The sequence below is a fragment of the Chiloscyllium punctatum genome, chromosome 13, assembly GCF_047496795.1.
Source record: "Chiloscyllium punctatum isolate Juve2018m chromosome 13, sChiPun1.3, whole genome shotgun sequence".
NCBI lineage: Eukaryota > Metazoa > Chordata > Chondrichthyes > Orectolobiformes > Hemiscylliidae > Chiloscyllium > Chiloscyllium punctatum.
Window position 1 is genome coordinate 86,782,445 of NC_092751.1, and position 20,681 is coordinate 86,803,125.

Here is a 20,681-nt window from a genome sequence, read left to right on the forward strand (position 1 = left end):
CTGATCCATTTACAGCAGTGCTGCACCTCAGGCTGCACTGGCAGCTCTCATTGCAACACTGCAGCAAGGACATTGTGTGCTCAGAGACACAAATGGACAGCTCAGGGTTGACCAGGCTGCATCTCCAGGTAGCTCTCGCTTGCTCTCTTAGTCACTCATTCAGAGCTTATAGGATCCTCACTGCACCTCTGCCTTGCCTTTAAGCACTTTGACTTCTCAGCCAGAATTGCCAGACTCACAGTATATCTGTCTTGCCATGCCATATAGGGCTAGGAAGACAAATGAGATTGGGAGAGTGGAGGATGGAACAGTGTTTGGCTAGTGGTTATCAAACACACTAAAATACACATGACAATAAAATTATTCCTTCATTCATTCATTTTGTCTCTGGGTGACTCTGTAGAAGTTTATAAAATCATGACGGGCTGAGATAAGGTGAATAACAAAGGTCTTTTTTATATGGTGGGGGAGTTCAAAACTAGAGGGTGTATTTTTAAGGTGAGAAGAGAAAGGGACCTGAGGGACAACTTTTTCACAGAGAGAGTGGTTCGTGTGGCGAATAAACTATTAGAGGAAGTGATGGATGCAGGTACAGTTGCAACAGTTAAAAGACACCTGGACAGGTACATGAGTAGGAAAGGCATAGAGGAGTTTGGGCCAAATGCTGGCAGATGGTACTGGTTTAGTTTGGGAAACTAGGTCAGCATGGATGAGTTAGACTGAAGGGTTTGCTGCCATGCTCTATGCAGATGATAATGGTATGGACAAGCATTTCGGCAGAGGCATGCACAAAAGGAATGACGTGGAGTTGGAAAATATTGGCATGGGATTAAAAAAAGAAGGTCATCTTTGGCTTAAAATGAACACCGATTTGTGAGGGCATTTAACCCGAGGCAGAGACTGGGAGTGAGCTTGAGGCAGGGCTGATTAACCAAATGAGATTGTGTGTGATGAGCCGGAAGAAAATAATAAATATTCAATTATTTTTGTGAAGGAATTGACAAAACAATCAGGAGAGAACAGTGTGTTTTAAACAAAGGATTGCAGGGCTGGCCTTCAAAGAGAGGTTGGGCAAACTGAACCGGTGTTGTCTAGGGCATTGAAGAATGAGAGTTATTGAGAGAAGATGGTGACACTTGCACTGGCAGAGTGGAGAAGGTCACTTGCTAGTGTTGGGCGTTCCTCCAGACAGCTGAGTCTGCACTGGCACAGGTGCCAATCCCAGACAGGGCTGGCATGGCCTACTGTCATGGCCTCCACTGCTGGTCCTGGGGAAGAACCTCTGGGACCCAGCCTGTTGGCTCTGATACCCAAACCCACAGCCTAATAGAATGTTTAAAAGTGATGTATTGTGCTCCTCCCCAGTCTGCTTGTGTACAACTCACTATCTGACTGACTGACGTTGGGTATTATGATAGGATCAGGAAGGTAGGTGAACATCCTTTCATAAGACCATATGATAAAGGAGGAGAATTAGGACATTCAGCCCATTGAGTCTGCTCTGCCATTTGATCTTGGTTTATACATTTTGTCCCCCCAAAAATATTATGAATGTACCACATCGAGATTTTCTTTCTTTTTACTCATAGAATCTCTACAGTATGAAAGCAGGCCATTCGGCCCTTCCAAAGAGCATCCCCCCCCAGGCCTACCCCTCTACACTTTCTCTGTAACCCCGCATGGATAATCCAACTAATCTGCACATCTTTGGATTGTGGGAGGGAATCGGAGCACCCGGAGAAAACCCACACAGAGAGAATGTGAAAACTCCAGACAGTCAGTTACCCAAGGATGAAATTGAACCCAGATCCCTAGTGCACTGAGGCAGCAGTGCTAACCACTGAGCCACCATGCCACCTCAAATCCTCTGAAAGACATTTCTCTGTCAGTATTTTACTTCCCTTTTTCCATCTTTTTCATCTTGAGCTATTCCTGTTGAAAGGCTCATGCCCGAAATGTTGATTCTCCTGCTCCTCAGATGCTGCTTGACCTGCTGTGCTTTTCCAGCGCCACACTGTCAACTCTGATACCCACCACCTGCCTGGCACGTCTGGAGCAAATGTTAGGAATTGTGCAGGACAACCCCAGATTGACAATACTTATCCAGGTGAAGATGCCAAAAATTTCAGGAATTCCTGGCAGAGGCAACTTATTCGGGGAATGACACGTGGTAAGATGGGGTCTAAAATTGGGAGACTGGAGCACTGTAGGGAAGGGGTGGGCAGTTAATGAGATAGGTTTGGTAAAATAACATGAGTAAACTCATTAGGTGTCACAGTGAGAAACCAACCAAAAACCCCGATAAAACTCATACTTAGGGCAAAAGAAAATTAAGATGCAGCAGACATTCACCACTGGCTGGCTTTTTAATTCCACAGCATTTTGACTGAATTCAAATTTTCACCACCTGGCTTGGTGGGATGTGAACACACCCCCCTAAAGTGTGAGCCACAGGTGTTAGATTACTAGGCCAACACCATTGCCTCCATACTACAGTATTACTACATGCTGTATGTTCCTGTAGATTCTCTATTCTCAGGCTCCCCTGAACTGTTTGAAAGCCATTGAATAGCTTCTGTTATAGAGAAGGAAAGGCAGCAACCATCTTTGAAATATCAAGGCCCAACAAGCAGCAACAAGAGATAAGCATTGATCTATCTTTAGTGGTGTTGATTGAAGGTTAGATGTTGGCTATTGCATTAAAAGAGCTCCTCTGCTGGTCTTTACTGAAAATCACACCATGGGATCCCCTGAGCAAGGTGAGCTTGGACCCAGTATGGCACTGGGTGGCATTGGCAGCATCGGCAAGGTGGGCCTGCAGTGGACTCATGGCAACGGCATAGTGCAGTTCCTGCAGTACTCAGCAGAATCTGTGACGGTTACATTGACAAGGCCCAGCCTAGACTCGTAACGGCGAGGGCATTGGTGGAGACAAAGTGGCACCAAAGAATGGCGACTCTTGTTCCACTGGCAGCTGGGTGGCAAAGGGGACTCATGTCTGGCCAACAGGCCCATAGATGAGCACTCATCAAGAAAGACTGTAAAGTTAAAGACTATTTCTTTATTTCTTCATTTTTATGCTCTTATATTCTATGTTTTGGTTTATTTTTCTCTGTTTTAAAATGGCGCCAGGGACTGACGACACTACACAACACTTATCAATGTATTTTGGAACAAAATATATGTGACAATAAATAAATCAAATCAAGTACTGTCGGTTCCGATATAACCACGATAGTTGCGATCTCGCGTTATAAAGAACATGGCGCAACAGCTGTGCCACGGGGCTGGAATCACATTATAGCCAATACAGCTGAGGAGAGTTTGCGTTCTACAAATAATACAAGTCAGGAGAGTTCATGTTCTACAAATAATGGTCTAAGTTCTTCAATCACGTTAAAGCCAATTCACATTGAGGAAACACATTATAGCAGAATCAACTGTAAATAAATCAAACCAAATATTTAATATAATCACTTGTGGCTGCGGATTCATCTGCAAGTTGTTAGCTCCCACAGTTTGGTATGCTTTCTGTTCTCCACTGAAGTGTTAATCTGGGTTTTGTGGTAATATCCAACAGTGTTGCATAAACCCATGGCCTTCAGGCTCAGAGGCTTGTTTTGAGTTCTGGACATGAAATTATATCACTAATTTAATCAGGCTGCCTTGAAACAAGGCCTGTTTGGAGTTTGACGTGCAACAATGTTCAACAGACCTCAGCAAATCTCAGTGATTTCATGTAACTTCTAAAATAAAAGATCATTCTTGAAACTTTCCCTGCCTCCTCACCCCTACAGCCCACCCTGCTGCCGCTCCCCCCCCCTCCCTTCTCCAATTGTCTTACATCTGTTTGGTCCAAACTAGCCACTTTTAAGCCTCGAATTTTTATCTTTTCTTTTATCACTTTTTCTTTCTAATGTCGCATTTGTGCACATTTGTTGTCTCTACCTTAAAAGAATCCGTTTTAAAAGGCTTTTGGCTATGGCTCAGTGCTAAGCAGGCTTTCATCTTAAAAAGATTGTGGGTTCAAGTCACATTGAATCTAGCCTACTTTCTGAGTACTGAGACATCAATTCATCCTTTTCAGATGAACATGAGTGACCATTCATGTTATATTTTCAAGACTGAGACAGATTTTTAATCAGTAAGGCAGCAAAGTAGAGTTGCAGATTACCAGGTGAGCCATAATTTCATTGGAGTAGCGGAGTGGGTTTGATGGGCTGAATGGCTTACTTCTGTCCCTACAGATTATCTCAGGGTTAAGAAGAGCCTTCTGAGTGTCTTGTCGAAAATATTTCGCTCAACTATGAAGACACAAAAACAGATTATCTGGTTATTGTCACATTGCTGTTTGTGGGCTCTTGCTGTGCACACGTTAGCCACTTTGTTTGCCACCATTATCTCTCATTGCCTTACCCACCATGTGGATCTCAGGGGACCGTGCACAACAGAGACTTCTAGAAAGCAGACGCCATGCAGTGCCATAGCTATCGCTGTGCACGACGCCTCCCAGTGGCTGTGGGTAGTAGAGTGGGAACATTGGTGTTTACCACATTCCACTTCACAGAAGAGTTACAGCACTGAAGGAGGCCATTCAGCCCATTCTTCCTGGCTGTTCAAATGGGTGTCACTACCAAGCACCATTCTTCTGTCTTTTCCCGGACATTTGCACATTATCTCTGTCCAAATGATCATCCAATGCCCTCTTGCTGTTCAAGCACTTTCTGGGTCCATCAAAAGATGCTGAGTAACACCAGCCCCTCCTTTACATGGCCTCATAGAATGTTTAAAAGTGACGTATTGGGTCCCCCTCCCCCACCTGCTTGTGTACAACCCACTGTCTGACTGATGAAGACTGACATTAGGCATTGTGATAGGAGCAGGAAGGCAGGTAAACATCCTTTCATAAGCCCATACGATAAAGGAGGAGAATTAGGACATTCGGCCCACTGAGTCTGCTCTGCTATTTGATCATGGCTGATACATTTTGCCACCCCAACATATTGTGAATGCACCACATCGAGATTTTCTTTCTTTTTATTCATAGAATCCCTGCAATATGAAAGCAGGCCATTCGGCCCTTCCAAAGAGCATTCCACCCAGGCCCACCCCTCTACACTTTCCCTGTAACCCTACATGGATAATCCAACTAACCTGCAATCCTTGGATTGTGGGAGTGAATCAGAGCACCCAGAGGAAGCCCACACAGAGAGAATGTGAAAACTCTAGACAGACTGTTCCCAAGGGTGGAATTGAACCCACATCTCTGGTGCTCTCAGCCAGCAGCGCTAACTGCTGAGCCACCAAGCCACCCCAAATCTCTTCAAGGTGTTTCTCTGCAAGTGTTTTACATCCCTTTTTCCATCTTCTTCATCTTGAGCTATGTCTTACAGACTGTCTCTCTTTCTCTCTTTTACCCTATCCCACCAGTTTGTCTCTGTCTATCTCTCTCTCTTTCTCTCTGTCTCTCTCTCTCTCTCTCCACCCCCCACTTCTCTCCCCCACCTCCCACCCATTCCTCTACCCGAGGACTCTGTCGTGAGTGCATTCCTTCCTCTGAGGGATTGGCAATTGGGCAGGAGGTGGACAGTACAGGGGATTTTCCTGGCAAGATAATTCCTGTTTCAGTGGTGTTTTGTGGAACTGTGTGCCCAGTATTGAGCTCTCCTAATGGGAGTCAGGAAGGGGGTTGATATGCATATGAGCTAGGAAGTATTATATGTTTACTTCTATCAGGATCACATACAGGGGTAGAGCTTTGACCCCTATACAGTGTGGATCCACCCTATATAAAGGCTATAGATATTGTATGTAATATAATGATATTGTACCAGTTGACAACTTAGCATAGAAATAATTATCGGGATGAATTATGTGTAGTGTTCCCAGATGTAGAAAGAATAGGGAGGTCAAAGAAGGTCACATTATTGGAAGGTACAGGTCAGGTTGAGAGAAGGAACAAAGGGATCTCACAGAATAAATATTTCATTGGAGACAGTTCAGAGAATGTTCACTAGGATGATCCCCAGTCTGGAGAGGTTTTTATTGTCTTTTTAAGTAAGAATCCAGTAATGAGTTCAAGAGGAGCTTCTAGACTCAGAGGACAGGCAGAACTCATTGCCATATGGTGTAGATGAGGCAAATAGTGCATAGATGGAGTTAAGGGGACACCAGATTAACACAGGACCAAAGAGGAAATGAGGATACTTCTCTGGGGTAAAATGAGGAAGGGTGGTGAATCTTTGGAATTCTCTGCTCCACTGTGCTGTGGAGACTCAGTGTGTTCGAGATAGATCTTAATTTCTAGATAACACTGACATCAAAGAATATGGGATACCAAGGGGAAATAACGCTGAGATGGATGATCGACTGTTACTAGAATGGAAGAACAAGTTTGAGGGGCTGAATGGTCTCCTCCTGCTCCTGTGTTCTCCATTCAAGTGTATCAATCACTTAGAAGTCAGGAGGTTCAGTGACGTTCTGTGATGTCACATGATTTCAGCCATGGCTCTTTGAGCGGCAGTGATGACACCAGCAGACCACCAAGGTGCAGAGTGCAACCATTGAAAAAGGTCTGAGGTACTGTTCTGGTCTCAATAATCTGTGGACTTGCCAGTTATTAAAGTTTTCTGTGAAATGTTAGCAGTACAAATCAAATTCTTCAACCCTCAGTTTCCCTCTTCTGCACCATACACTTGCCATTTCCAGTTCTTGCCCCCTCAGTGTGCCCATGACGAGAGCTGACTTACTTATGCAGGATAGGATATGTTGTTTGACATGGAATTACAGAACGTGTGACAAAGATATGTGAAATATTTGTACTACCATCACTTTAAATGTGCAGAATATCCAAAATAGATCCCTGTTCCTTTCTTCATGATAACGACTTGGCCAATCAGAGACAATCTGCCAACCAATCTGCTCCCTTGCCCCCAGTCGTATAAACTGTTGTGACTGTTTGAAATTTGACATTCTTGCATGTGTTCTGATGAGTATAAAATGAAAGCTTTGTCTCTCTTTCAAGTTCTGCACTGCCAAGCCCTCTGGGATTATTGTCCAACAGCCAATATGTTGACTTGGGTGATTGTTTTCTGGGATATATCAGTAGCAGTACACTAAATAAATTACAATCCAAGAGTGGATTCTGTGATCTCATCCACAGCTGCACTGACACTACAGAGTTTGTGTGCATTTCATGTCTCTGTTCTCTCTTCTTGAGAAATAATAAACAATGCTCCTTTCTCATACTTTGCTATTCATTACAGCACCAGTGGAATGAACCTTCCTGAAAACTCTCTCTACAGCGCGGTGCTTAATGCAGTCTCTGTTTTATGTAAGTATGATAAGACCATAAGACCATAAGACATAGGAGTGGAAGTAAGGCCATTCGGCCCATCGAGTTCACTCCGCCATTTAATCATGGCTGATGGGCATTTCAACTCCCTGTAGCCCTTAATTCCTTGCAAGATCAAGAATTTATCAATCTCTGCCTTGAAGATAGTTAACTTCCCGGCCTCCACTGCACTCCATGGCAATGAATTCGACAGGCCCACCACTCTCTGGCTGAAGAAATGTCTCCTCATTTCTGTTCTAAATTTACCCCCTCTAATTCTAAGGCTGTGCCCAAGGGTCCTAGTCTCCCCACCTAATGGAAACAACAATGATACAGTGGTTATACTGTGCAAATAAAACCCATCCAGCTTCTGCTGAATGGCTTTTTCAAAGTTGCCTTTTTTTTCAAGATTTGACTTGATGAAGCAATAGATTGCCATTGTTAGAGTATGCTGATTTAGAATGGATTGCAATAGGAAAGTCTTGCTTTCGCAGTGAAAGATAGCAGTGGAGGGACTTTTCCAGGGACCACCTCACACACACAACTGAATTGATGCTGGATAATTCCAGGTCTAATCATTCTTAATCTCTGGGTAAACACTAAGGAGGGAAGGGCCACATTCCAGAGTGGTGCATTGCGTGTTCTTTTTGAACCATTTCATAGAATCCCTATAATATGGAAGCAGGCCATGTAACCCACTTCAACCCTCCAAACAGCATCCCACCAATACCTACACTACCCCCCGCCCCCCGCATGCACACACACACACACACATTTCCTAAGGCTAATCCACTTAGCCTGTGAATCTTTGGATTCAGTGGGAGGAAACCAGAGCACCTGGAGGAAACCCATGCAGATATAGGGAGAATGTGCAAACTCCACACAGACAATCATCCAAAGGCAGACTCAAACCTGGGTCCCTGGCTCTGTGAGGCAGCAGTGCTAGCCACTGAGCCGCTGTAGTGCCCCAATTTACAGCACTATCTTTCAGACTAGAGTCTTAATCGAGAATAAACTCAGCTGTCAATCTGTTAGAGGGAGATCCTGTCTGACTAAACATATTGATGAGGGTAGTGCAGTGGTGTGATTTACATAGCGCCTTTGACAAGGTTCCATATAAAAGACTGGTCCAAAGCTAGCCCTTGGGATCCAAAGCAAATTGTATCTGAAATTGGCTTGCAAATAGGAGACAAATGGTGATGGTGGAAGGTTGTTTTGTGATTGGAAGCCAATGACCAGCGATGTACCGAAGGGATCAGTGCTGGGATCCTCGCTGTTTGTTTTGTACATTAAGGGTTTGGATGTGAACATAGAAGGTATATGAGTAAGTTTGCAGATGACATGAAAACTGGTGGTTTTACTGACAATGAAGATGATGGTCTCAGGCTACAATCTGATATTGATCAGTTGGCAAATTGGACAGAGTAATGACAGATGGAATTTAATCCTAGTAAGTGCAAAATGATGCATTTTTGGACATCTAATAAAGGAAGGATTTACGCAATAAATAATAGATTCCTAGGGAGTACTGAGGAGCAAAGGGACCTTGGTGTACAAGTCCATAGATCCCTGAAGGTGTCAGCACAGGTAGACAGGCCAGTGAAGAAGGTATATGGGATGCTTGCTTTCATCACCTGAGCTGTAGACTGTAAGAGCAAGGACATCTTGTTACGACTTAGTAAAACATTGGTTAGGCCACAGGTGGATTACTGTGTGCAGTTCTGGTTGGCATGCTATCAGAAGGAAGTGATTACACTGGAGAGGGTGCAAAGGAAGTGCACCAGGATGTTGCCTGGGCTGATAAGTCTCCATCATGAGGAGAGACTGGATAGGCTGGGTTTGGTTTCCTTGGAGCGGCGGAGACTGAGAGGGGAAGCTTTTTGAGCTATGCAAAATTATGAGAGACGTAGACAGTATAGATCATGAGAATCTTTTCCCCATGGCAGACCAGAGCGCACATGGTTAAGGTGCAGAGTAAGTGGTTTAAAGGAGATTTGAGAAAAATATTTTCACACCAAGGGTGGTTGAAATTTGGAGTGTGCTGCCTGAGAGGGTGATGGAATACTCTCAAAACGTTTAAGAAGCATCTGGATGTTTAAAATATAAGGATATAGTTGGCCATAAACCAAGGGCAGGGATATGGGATTAATTCTACCTGGTGTTTGTTGGGCAGCATAGATGTAGTGGGCTGAAGGGCCTATTTCTTTGCTGTTTGACTCTGTAACACTATGACAAACTGATGGCAGAAAAGATTTCATTCTCTGCTGGCAAAAGGGCAACTTAATAAACTATTTCAGGCAGCTTCAATCTACTCACAATTTATCTGATCCCAAAATCCAAAGACACCCCTATTGGCACCATGTTGGTAATCTCACTTAATTGCAGAGAATAAAGTTCTCAATGTAAAGGAAGTATTAGTCTGGTCTGCTCCACTACTCAATACGATTGTGACAGCAATTCTGCCTTGAATTTACCTTCCTGTGCTGTACCCACACATCTTGATTCCTTTGATATTTGAAAAATCTGCCGATGTCTCGAATGTAATTCTTGTCTAAGCACCACAATTCTCTGCAGAGATTTTCAAAGATTCTTTGAGTGAAGAAATTTCTCCTCATCTTAGACCTAACGGCCAGTTGCTTGTTCTAAGACGGTGTCTGTATATTCAAGATCACCTCCAGCCAGGGAGAACTGCTTCCCAGTGTTGGTCAAAGCATTTCATTTTTCAATGAGACCATCAGTCATTTTTCTGAACAGTGGGAATATAGGCTTCATCTACTCAATATCTCCTCATGGGACAATCCCCTCGTCCCAGGAATGAGGTAATGAACCCTCACTGTACTCATTTGAAGGCATATATGTTTATCCTTAAGTGAGGAGCATAGACATGTACATAATACATCAGATGTGACCTCACCAAACCCCTTTGTAACTGCAGTCAGACTTCATCTTACGTCCCACGTCTTTCAGCATAACAGCCAGCAAACCATTTGCTGTCCTAATTTTAATCTGCTGATTGGCTTTCTGTGATTCACATAATTTGCAGGGTGGGATTTGATCCCTAAATTTCCAGGATCGTTAACAGCTTTTGATTTCATCCAGCACCATCAGCACTGTATGACCAGGTCTGATAATGTCATGTCAGGGAGATACAAAGCTTTACTCCAATAGAAGTCCCTTTGAAAGGAATTGAATCCGTCGATAGTGAGCATGAAGAATTAAGTAGATTGAGATGCTCCCAGGCGCTGGAACTATTTCAACTGGAGCAGGGAAAGTTAAGAGATGATTCAACTGAGATGACTGAAGGATTCTGGAGGAGGGAAACGAGTGGGAGAAAATAATTCAAGGAAAACTCAATCCTGCAAGTTTGAATTGGGCACCAAAATGAGAAGTTATTTAGGGAGAGATCCTTTACCTGGAGAGTCAGTACACATAGAAACCAGTAATCATTCCAATTAGTTTGTATCAGTGCCAGTGATCCAATGAGTTAGAACGTTCAACGTTTTGTCACATTTAAGGCAGATGTCATTGACATACTTAGGGGAATAATGTCAAAATATTTGACCCAGATGTTAATACAGAGCAAATAGATTGCCCAAGCAAAATAATGGGTCGAATATCTTCCCTCTATGCTGTAAATCTTAATGGGTCCAACTGTTATCAAATCGAGAAGAAGTAAGTCCACGACGCAGCATCTGATAAATGGTGTGAATTTAGGGAAAGTAGCCCATTTGTTAATCTGCTTCATGCTCTCCTTCTTCCAGTTGCTTTGGTGTGCATTTTCCGACATGCTCAGATAGTGGAACGGAAAGGGGACGAGGCTGTGCTGAGTAAGGCCGCTATGATTATAGGCTTCTTTGGCTCTATAGGAGGCTTCATCGCTGGAAACTGCAATGTAAGTGCATGTGTCTGTGATGGGACCACATTTGGTTCATTGCTGGCTGAAAATGATAAGCTCTCTTCGGGGGGGTCAACCTAATAAGGATCTAGATTATGAGCCCACTTTCAATAAATGTTTTGTTTTCCCATTTTGGTTATCAGATGGTTGATATATTCAAAAGATCATAGATTCATAGAATCCCTAAAGTGTGGAAGCAGGCCATTCGGTCCATTGAGTCCTCACTGACCCTCCAAAGACAATCCCACCCAAACTCACACCCCTTAACCTATTGCTGTAACCCTGCATTTCCCATGGCTGATCCATCTAACTTGCATATCCATGGACTCTATGGGTCATTTCCCAAGGCCAATCCACCTAACCTGCACATCTTTAGACTGTGGATTGCACATGGCACTTGGCTTCCTTTAATGAAGGGGAGTCAGTGATTGGGTTTTAACACTGGGAGAATACAGCATCTGTTTTTATTGGTTTACGGAGACTTTGTTGTCCAGTAAGTTAAACATGCTGGAGAACTAATAGAAAAACTAATAATTGACACCATCCTTGCGATCTTAATACAGTGTATGCATGGCTTCTTCAACTCTTTAGTGTGACAGTTACTAAAATATGTGAGTGTTTTTCCATTGTCAGAGTGGAAAAACCTACCGGACCTTGTCAATTTACCTGTTGCGGACACATCTATTCATAAAGGAATGACCACCATACAATTTCCTATGGATACAGTCTTCACATTGAGAGTCTGATTCATTGCTTTGCATGGCAGCACTAATGTGTTCAGTGGGATAGATTCGGAACAGAACTAGCAGCTCAAAGCTGACTACCACGAAGGTCTGTAGGCCATCAGCAGCTGTGGAATTGTATGCAAATAAATTTGGAACCTCATGGCCAGCATATCCCCCCACGCTACCATTGCCATCAAGGCAGGGAATCAACCTTGGTTTAATAGCGAGTGCAAGTCAGCATACCAGGCAGACCTGAAACATGAGGCATTAACCTGGTGAAGCTACAGGGTAAAAACAATGACTGCAGATGCTGGAAACCAGATTCTGGATCAGTGGTGCTGGAAAAGTACAGCAGTTCAGGCAGCATCCGAGGAGCAGTAAAAATGGCGTTTCTGGCAAAAGCCCTTCATCAGGTTTACTGCTCCTCAGATGCTGCCTGAACTGCTGTGCTTTTCCAGCACCACTAATACTAGTGAAGCTACAACTGAGGCATCTGCCCAGCAATGAGAAACAGCAGAAGTAGCGTTTGATAGACAAGGGTAATTGATTCAACAACCAAAGGATCAGATCTAAGCTTGACAGACCTGCCATATCCAGTTGTGATGGCTGGTGGACAATTAAACAAATAACAGGAGAAAGAGGGTCCACAGGTATCTCCATCTTCAATGATGGGGAGGTCAGTACATCAGCATTTACATCTTCAGTTAGAAGTGTTAAGTGGATGTTCTGTCTTAGCCTCTTCCTGAGGTCCCCAGCATCACAGATGCCACCCTTCAGCCAAGTTAATTCACTTCGAGTGATAAAGTGAAATGGTTGAAGATGCTGGAAGGCAATGGGGCCTGATAATGGTGCTGAAGACTCATGCACAGAATTAACCATAGTCTTCCAGTACAACTTCAGCATTGCCATGTACCCAACAAGGTCGGATGTTGCCCAAGATTGTCCTGTTCACAAAAAGCAGGACAAATCCAATCTCTCCCTGTTGAGTCTCCCACTCGATTTTCATCAGGTGGTGGAAGGGGTCATCAGCAATGCCACCAAGCAGCAACTGCTGAGCTGTAAGCTGTTCACTGACGCTCAATTTGGATTCCACCAGCACCATTTGGCTATTGACCTCAATGCAGCCTGTGTTGAAATAGGGAGAAAAGAAGTGAACTGTAGAGGGAAAGTGAGAGTGACTGCCATTTCCATCAGATCAACATTTGATGGAGTGTGTCATGAAGGAGCCCTGGAAAAATTGAATGGGAGTCAGGAGGAAACTCTCCAGGGATTCAAGTCATACTAATACAAAGGGAGATGGACTTGGCTCCATACAAACATAGCAGTAAGAGTAGATCACTCAGCCCCTTTAGCCATTTAATAAGAGCAGGACTCAGCTCCACATTCTGACCTACGCCAGATAACCTTTGATGGCTTTGGTTGTTGGACACCAATGATCTCAGTCATAGGATAGCACTGCAGGAGTTAGGGGAGTATCCCCGACTCAGTTAGTTCATTGATAATCCACCTTTCATCATAGATTCAGAAAAGGTGATGTTCTCTGATGATTGTACAATTAACGATTCCTCAGGTACTGAAGCAGCCCATGTCCAAATGCAGCAAGACCATGCTCTCTCTCTCTCTCTCTCTCTCTCTCTCTCTACTTGGATGCTGTCTGACCCACTGTTAGCTCCAGCATTTGTTGATTTCAGGACAATATCCAAGTTCAGGCTGACGAGTGGCATGTAACGTTCACGCCACACAAGTACCAAGCAATGACCATCTCCAACAAGAGAGAATTTAACCATCACCCTCTGACATTCAATGGCATTACCATCACTGAATCCCTACAATCCTGGGGATAACCATTGACCAGAATCTGAAATGAACTAGTCACGTCATTGGCTGTAAAAGCAGCTCAGAAACTGAGACCTCATCTCTTGACTTCCAATGCCTGCCCACCACATACATAAGTCATAACTCATGATATTGTCTCCACTTGCTTGCATGTGTGCAGCTCAAACAACCTCCAAGAAGGGTAAAGCCAACTAGAAGATAGTGAGGACTGCAGATGCTGGAGATCAGAGTCGATGACGTGTGGCATTGGAAAAGGCACAGCAGGTCAGGCAGCATCTGAGGAACAAGCGGGTCAAAGTTTCGGGCATAGCCCTTCATCGTGGTTATGCTAAAAACCTCGACTGTCTTGCTGCTCAGATGCTGCCTGACCTGCTGCGCCTTTTCCAGCACCACACTTTATTGATTCTGAAACCAACCAGCACAAACTAACCCACATGACTGGCAAGAGACGCTAGTCCTATTGATCACACATCTCATGAAAGAATAAAAATAACACTTGCTGTGTACATCCTGAAGTTCTTCCTCAAAATCTCCCTGTGTCTTTTACCTAAAATTTTCAACCTCTGTCCCCTCATCCTCATCCCATCAGATGGTGGGAACAACTTTCTTTACCTAGCCTTATCTCCCATTGTCTTGGACACTGCAACCAAATGTCCGACAACCCTCTTTGCTCTATAAAGTAAAAGCCCAGCTTCTCGAACCTAACCCTCTCGCTAAAATCTCTCATCATTGGAGCAATTGTGGCAATTCGCCTCTGTTGTGTGTGGTTTTCTTCCTTGATGCTTGTTTTGTGATTATAGACATGCGAAGGATATTTGCCTGTTTGTGTATGACTCTACCTGTGTATGTGAGACCTGTGTCTATGTGAGATTCTGCATGTGTTTGTGCGTGTGACTCTGTATGTGTCTGTGTGTGGGTGAGTGACTGAGTGACTGAGTGATTGTGTGTGTGTGATTGTGTGTGTGTGTGAATGAGTAATTCTGTGTGTGTGTTTATATGTGTGAAACTCTGCCTGTCTTTCTGTCTGTCTGTGTTTATGTGTGTCTGTGTGTAAGAGATTTTGCCTCTGTGCATGTTTGTGTGTGCATGTGTGTGCCTGTAAGGGAGTGTGTGTGTGTGTGTGTGTGTGTGTTTATACCTGTGTATGTGGGCATGGGAGACCACCTGTTTTTGTGTGTGCATCTGTGTGACTCTTCCTGTTTGTATCTGAGTGAGAGACTCAGTCTATCTGTCTGTGTGCGAGTGCTCACGTGTGTCTGTGCATGTGTGTGTCTGTGCACGCGCGTGTGTGTGCATGTGTCAGTCTCTGTGTGTGTTTATTTTGTGATTAAAATGGTGCCACCATTGCCTCAACTGTAACTAGTCAGAAATTTCTCTTGACAAATACTGAGCCATTACTCATTCTGCACCAAGTGCTGATTGTAGAAGAGGAACTGATCAGGGAGGCCCTGGGACAATCCTCCAAAATACTCAAGCTGCATTGTTGTTCCTAATTTAAAGACTTCCATCAACAAAATGGGTGGGAAGTGAAGTAAATGCAAATTTTGAAGGACAGGTTGTGGGGGTTGGGGGTGGGGAAGTGGGGTTGGGGGTGGGGAAGTGGTGTTTGGGATGGAAGTGTGGTCCGCGAATGTTGCAAACTGGATTCTGTAGGGGATTGGGAGTAGAGAGGATTGACATGATGGATAATGGGAAAGTGGAAATGGGAGGGAAAGGCTTGAATGATGGGAAAGGGTGGGGGTCATGGGCAAGATGGAATGTGAGGGATTGGTCAGATAAACAGCACTTGAAAATTCTTTTCTTCCATTAGCTCAACACAACTAAACAGGAAGTGACTTCTTCTAGGATTGGTTGCAATTGCCTTTGTGCATTTGTGACACTTACGTTGGACTTGAATGGGTTGTATTGTAATGAAATCACATATTTGGCTGCCCTAACATGAGCTGCTTCTCTTCCAGCCATCAGTTCTCATGGTGCTACACTACTTTGGAGCCACGCTGTGTTTTGTCAGCGGTTGTATTTATACCATTTTACAGACAGCTTTAACATTCAGGCTCCATTTGACGGGGAAGGAGTGCTTCTTGGTGCCTCTACGTGCAGTTCTGACCATTTTCCAAGTGGTCTTCTCTATTTGTTGTATCCTTTCTTGGTTGTGGCTGTGCTGGGTTTGGGGTTGCTCTCTAGTACTGCTCCCATCCGCTACATAGAACAAACAGAGAGAAGTTGTGGAGAGCCTGTTTCTGAAGGACGATGAACATGAATCACAAGGCCATTCAGCCCACTTCCCATTCTAGTTCTTTGAAAGAGCTGGACAATTAGATGCCCTGCTCCTTCCAAAAAATCTCATGTTTCTTTTCTTTAACATTCTCCCAGTGCTTGTCATGAACTCATTCCCCATTCTACAATTGATTTGTCTCGCATAGTCTGGGAAGGAAAGATAAAGCTATCTGAGACTGTCAGTGCCGCTAGGCCAATGGCAGGTCAGGACAGGGCTATGTTTAACTGTGATGCTTCCTTTGGTGGAATAGCTCTCTATCAGAGTTGATGCTCAGTCCCATTTATCAGATGCATCCAGCAGCAGAATTGGTCAAACTCCCAGAAGGTTTGGCAGCAGCAGAACCCGTGCAAAGTTACCAGCTTCATTCAAGCGGGGTTTGGGGGAGGCTGCCAAGACAGGAAGTAGACACTCAGATCCACCAAGCTTCCTTATGGGAATGCCAAGACAAAATGATCGAGAATTTGGAATTACAAATACTCGATTGGCAGATCCAAAGAGTGACAAGAGGGCAGGGAGTGGGGGAAGGAGATAGGAGGGGAAGAGAGAGAGAGACAAGATGAAAGGAGGAGGGGGGAAGAGGACAGGAGAACCAAGGATGGGAAGAGGGATATAGGGGAGGACAGAAGAGATACAAGGGGAGGGTAATGAGATAAAATGAGAGGAGATAGGAAAGGAGGAGGTAGAAGAATGGGAAGCAGAGGGGAAGAGAAGTGAAAGGCAGAGAAAGGAGAGACAGAGATAGTGCATTCTTGATCGTAGCAACTCAATTGGATCCAACAAATTCCTCTTTCTCTGTACACTGGGCCAAGGGACAGTCAATCAGAGCCATCTTCACATGAATGAGGTACTCTGATATAAGGCCAAGTATACAGCTCAGCTGCATATATATCAATGTCACAGCATGACCAAGTGTCAGGAGAACGAGAAAGGTGACTGGACCATGGGGATCTCTTCAGTGGAAACAGAGTGGGTTGAAGAATTGTGTGAGGAGAAAGGGTGGGAGATACTCGTGCTTACACTTCAACAATAAACCAGCCCTTTGTTATGACTTATCCTTAACTCTGTTGCAGATCTGGCCTTTTTTGTCCATCCAGACACCAAGAGGCAACATATAGGAGCCATCTGTGAATGGATCTTGGCCACAAATTTCTACGTCTTCATCATGTCATTTTCCTTTGAATTTTACTATATAACCTCAGCGGTGCTCTATGCATTGATTAGTAGACCTGATGATGAGAAGGTTGCAATTCTGTCCGAACCCAGAGGTACAAATATGGCCACGTTCGATAAATGACATACGGATTACCATGTGCAGACAGGCCGCAGGAATACGGGTTGTTGGAATCATACCATTCTCTGTAATACTTACATTTTATGTTGCGTAAATCTCTTTGTCTCTATCAAAATGTTTCTTCTTCTTTGGACCCCACAGGTTGGTTTTCTTGTTTCTTAGCGAATAGCCAGTTAGCACATTGTGAACCCTAGATGGAGTATCACAGGCCCCCATATCCCTCTCACTGGGCAACATAGTTTCCAGCTACAATATGGCAAGACAAGGCCAAGGGCTTTGAATTTCAACTTTCCACTTATTATTGTGTCCACCATAGGCATTCCCAGCACCAATCACATGAGGTATCCCAGGCCCTCCTGCCTCATTATACTCCAACTTCTGTACAAGGCTTCAAGGCCTAGATATCGATGAGCCTTGTTCACTAACTAGAGTTGGCTTTGGCCAATCTGAGGACAGCCAGGGAAGGAAAGGCCTAAAGAAGGGGACTCAGACTTCTCTGTCTTTTTCAGCCACCTCCTGGATCCTTGACTGTTGTTTGTGGTCAGTGGCAGCCAGAAGGCAGAGAAGTCAGGCTTCAGGCCTACCACTGAACTTACCACTGGGCAAGCCCGTGCCGAGGATGTCTATGGTGTATGAGCGGGGTAGGGGGGAGGGGGCGGGATATCAGGACCCCATCTATCTGCCATGGATTTACACTGGGTACCTCTGGAGAGAGGATAGCCAGCGTAACTAACAAACAAAGCAGTTTCTCAGGCAAGTTTCAGCAGACAGATGCAGCTTGCAGTGGGTCCATGATGGGGGCCCAGCACCCTGTCTTGCCCGACTGTGAACTCTGGACCTTCTCATGAGTTTCAGAGGAATATTTATCCCAAATGACACGGGAGCTCCTGTTTGGAGATGGCTTTATGGAAGTATGGATTGTAAAACACTTCCTTCATCGTCAGACTGACATCTCATTAAGTTGCAATTCAACTTATGGGGGTGGGGTGTGAAGGGAAGAAGACCTGTCTCTTAGAGGGGAAGGGGGTTTGGGGGGGTAGCACAGCTGCAGCAACCTAGTTTGGCATCCGACCTCCTCACTGATGTACAGATTGGCCACCAGCTGCAGTGCAGAAAAGAGGGTGTCAGAGTTACTCATCTGAGGCATTTTTGAAAATCAGTAACTTGTTGTTTTAGAATCACACAGCACAGATGGAGATCATTAGAGCCTCCCGTGGCTGTATCCTCTCTTTGACTTTCTCAATCAACTAGTTCCTCACCTCTCCTGTATTTTGTTTCCCCTTGTACTAGTTAGATATTTTCCTAATCAATCTCTTTAGAGTTACTGTTATGTAGTTGGGACTTCTGGAGTAGTTAGGACTGGGACCCAGGTCTCCTGGCTTAGAGATATGGTTATTACTATAGCACCACAAGAACACTATCCTTTGTTGAATTTATCAGATTCCCCTTTGCAGCTGAATCTCCAATCAGGCACTGTATTGCAGATCACAACTCCCCACTGCGTGATCAAATAAAATCCTTATGCCACTTATGCTTCTTTTGTGAACCACTTAAATCATCGATCATGTTCTCTCCCACTGCTCTGTCAGAGCTGCTGTTTCTGCTGACCCTCTCTCGACCGAAGGTGAGATGTGACAGACCTCCTTATGAAACCCCCTTGTGCCAAAATTGTACCCTTCCTGTCAGACACAGGAGAATAAAAATGGACATCACTGTTTTTGGACCTATTTTCCAGATTGTTTGTGTTTTACTCTTTTCAGCAGGAGAATGGACAACGTACTGTATTTAGTTCTATATTATTTTTAGCACTGCAGACTGTTAGAAATAAATTCAGTAAATCAAAGGAGCCTGGTCTTTTATCACTTATCTCATTGTTACATTGCTAAGTGCAGTACTGACCTAATGTGTTACTGTCCTTCACAATGATGTTGATGAATTTTGGTTCTCTGTTTTAGTCTGTTCCATTATTCTTACTCCCCAAGCAATGCAAATTAAAATGTCTCCTGGGAATAAAGATTTGGGATTCTGAAAGTTTGAGAATGTCCTCACCTTGCACTGATACAGCTGTGGGCTCACGGGAAGGCACTCTCACCACAGAGCCTGAGGTTCAAGGGTTCAAGCCCAACTCTTTTCAGCACAACATTGAGTCTGGCATTCCAGTGCAATGACGTGGAGGTAACGGTGTTGGATTGGGGTGGACAAAGTCAGAAGTCACATGACGCCTGGTTGTAGTCCAGCAGGTTTATTTGAAATCACAAGCTTTCATAGCGCTGCTCCTTCATCAGGTGAAGTCACTCCATAGGATCCCGACATTGTGGAAGCATCAAGTCAAACTGACCTGCTGAAGAGCGTGGCCACCCAGACCCAGCTCATCCTTTCCCATGGCTAACCCATCTAGCCTGCACACTATGGACTGTGGGAGAACATGCAAACTCCACAAAGACAGTTGCCTGAGAGTGGAATTGAACCCAAGAGCCTAGCACTGCGAGGCAGCAGTGCTAACCACTGAGCCACCCTATATATTGGAGGTGCCTTTGCTTGGATGAGATGTCAACTCAAAGCTCTATCTGCCTTCTTAGGTGAGTGTAAATGTGACACTACTTCAGGAAGAGCTGGATAGTTATTCCCAGGGTCTTGGTTGCTAGTCAGTTCTCAATGAATCATGAATGCAGTTTCTCCCATTCCTATAACATTAATGTCTATGGGAACTTGCTGTATGCAAATTGGCTATCACAGTTCCCACAGTGGCTCTGTGGTTAGCACTGTTGCCTCACAGCAACAGGGTCACAGGTTCAATTCCAGCCTTGGGCAACTGTCTGTGTGGAATTTGCGCATCCTCTCTGTGTCTGTGTGGGTTTCCAGTCCAAAGATGTGCAGGTCAGACGAATTGGCCATGCTAAATTGCTCATAGCGTAAGGTGTATTAGTCAGAGGGAAATGGGTCTGGGTGGGTTACTCTTCGGAGGGTCGGTGTGGACTGGTTGGGCCAAAGGGCCTGTTTCCACATTGTAGGGAATCTAATCTAATCTAATCATAAAAGTTAAAATGGTGACTGCACTTCAGATGGCTGCAAAGCATTTCTGGGATGACCTAAAATCACGCAGGCACTACATAAATGCAAGTTGTTTGTTTCAAACTTCATGAGAAATGTTGACAGCAGACTTTGATCAGCCAGCATTAATTAATGCTAGATATATTGAGAGATCGTGGGAATTACTGTCTGGACCCAAGGGAAAGTGGGCCTATGGAGTGGCCAGTGTGGTAATTGCACAGTAATTCCCCCTACAGCCCTCTGGGCTCTCTGGCTACATTGCCAGTCCATGA

General features: G+C 44.4%; 1 protein-coding gene across 1 annotated transcript in view; it reads left to right on the forward strand.

Moving 5' to 3' along the window:
* The window catches only part of LOC140484607 (transmembrane protein 150A), a 57,582-nt gene extending 38,381 nt beyond the window's left edge, over positions 1-19,201 (forward strand). The window contains exons 4-7 of the mRNA XM_072583114.1: positions 7,266-7,333; positions 11,095-11,225; positions 15,748-15,925; positions 17,138-19,201. Of these exons, the coding sequence (XP_072439215.1) occupies positions 7,266-7,333; positions 11,095-11,225; positions 15,748-15,925; positions 17,138-17,361 (601 nt within the window). The 3' untranslated portion in view covers positions 17,362-19,201. The remainder of the gene's footprint in view (positions 1-7,265; positions 7,334-11,094; positions 11,226-15,747; positions 15,926-17,137) is intronic.
* Positions 19,202-20,681: the final 1,480 nt, after the last annotated feature.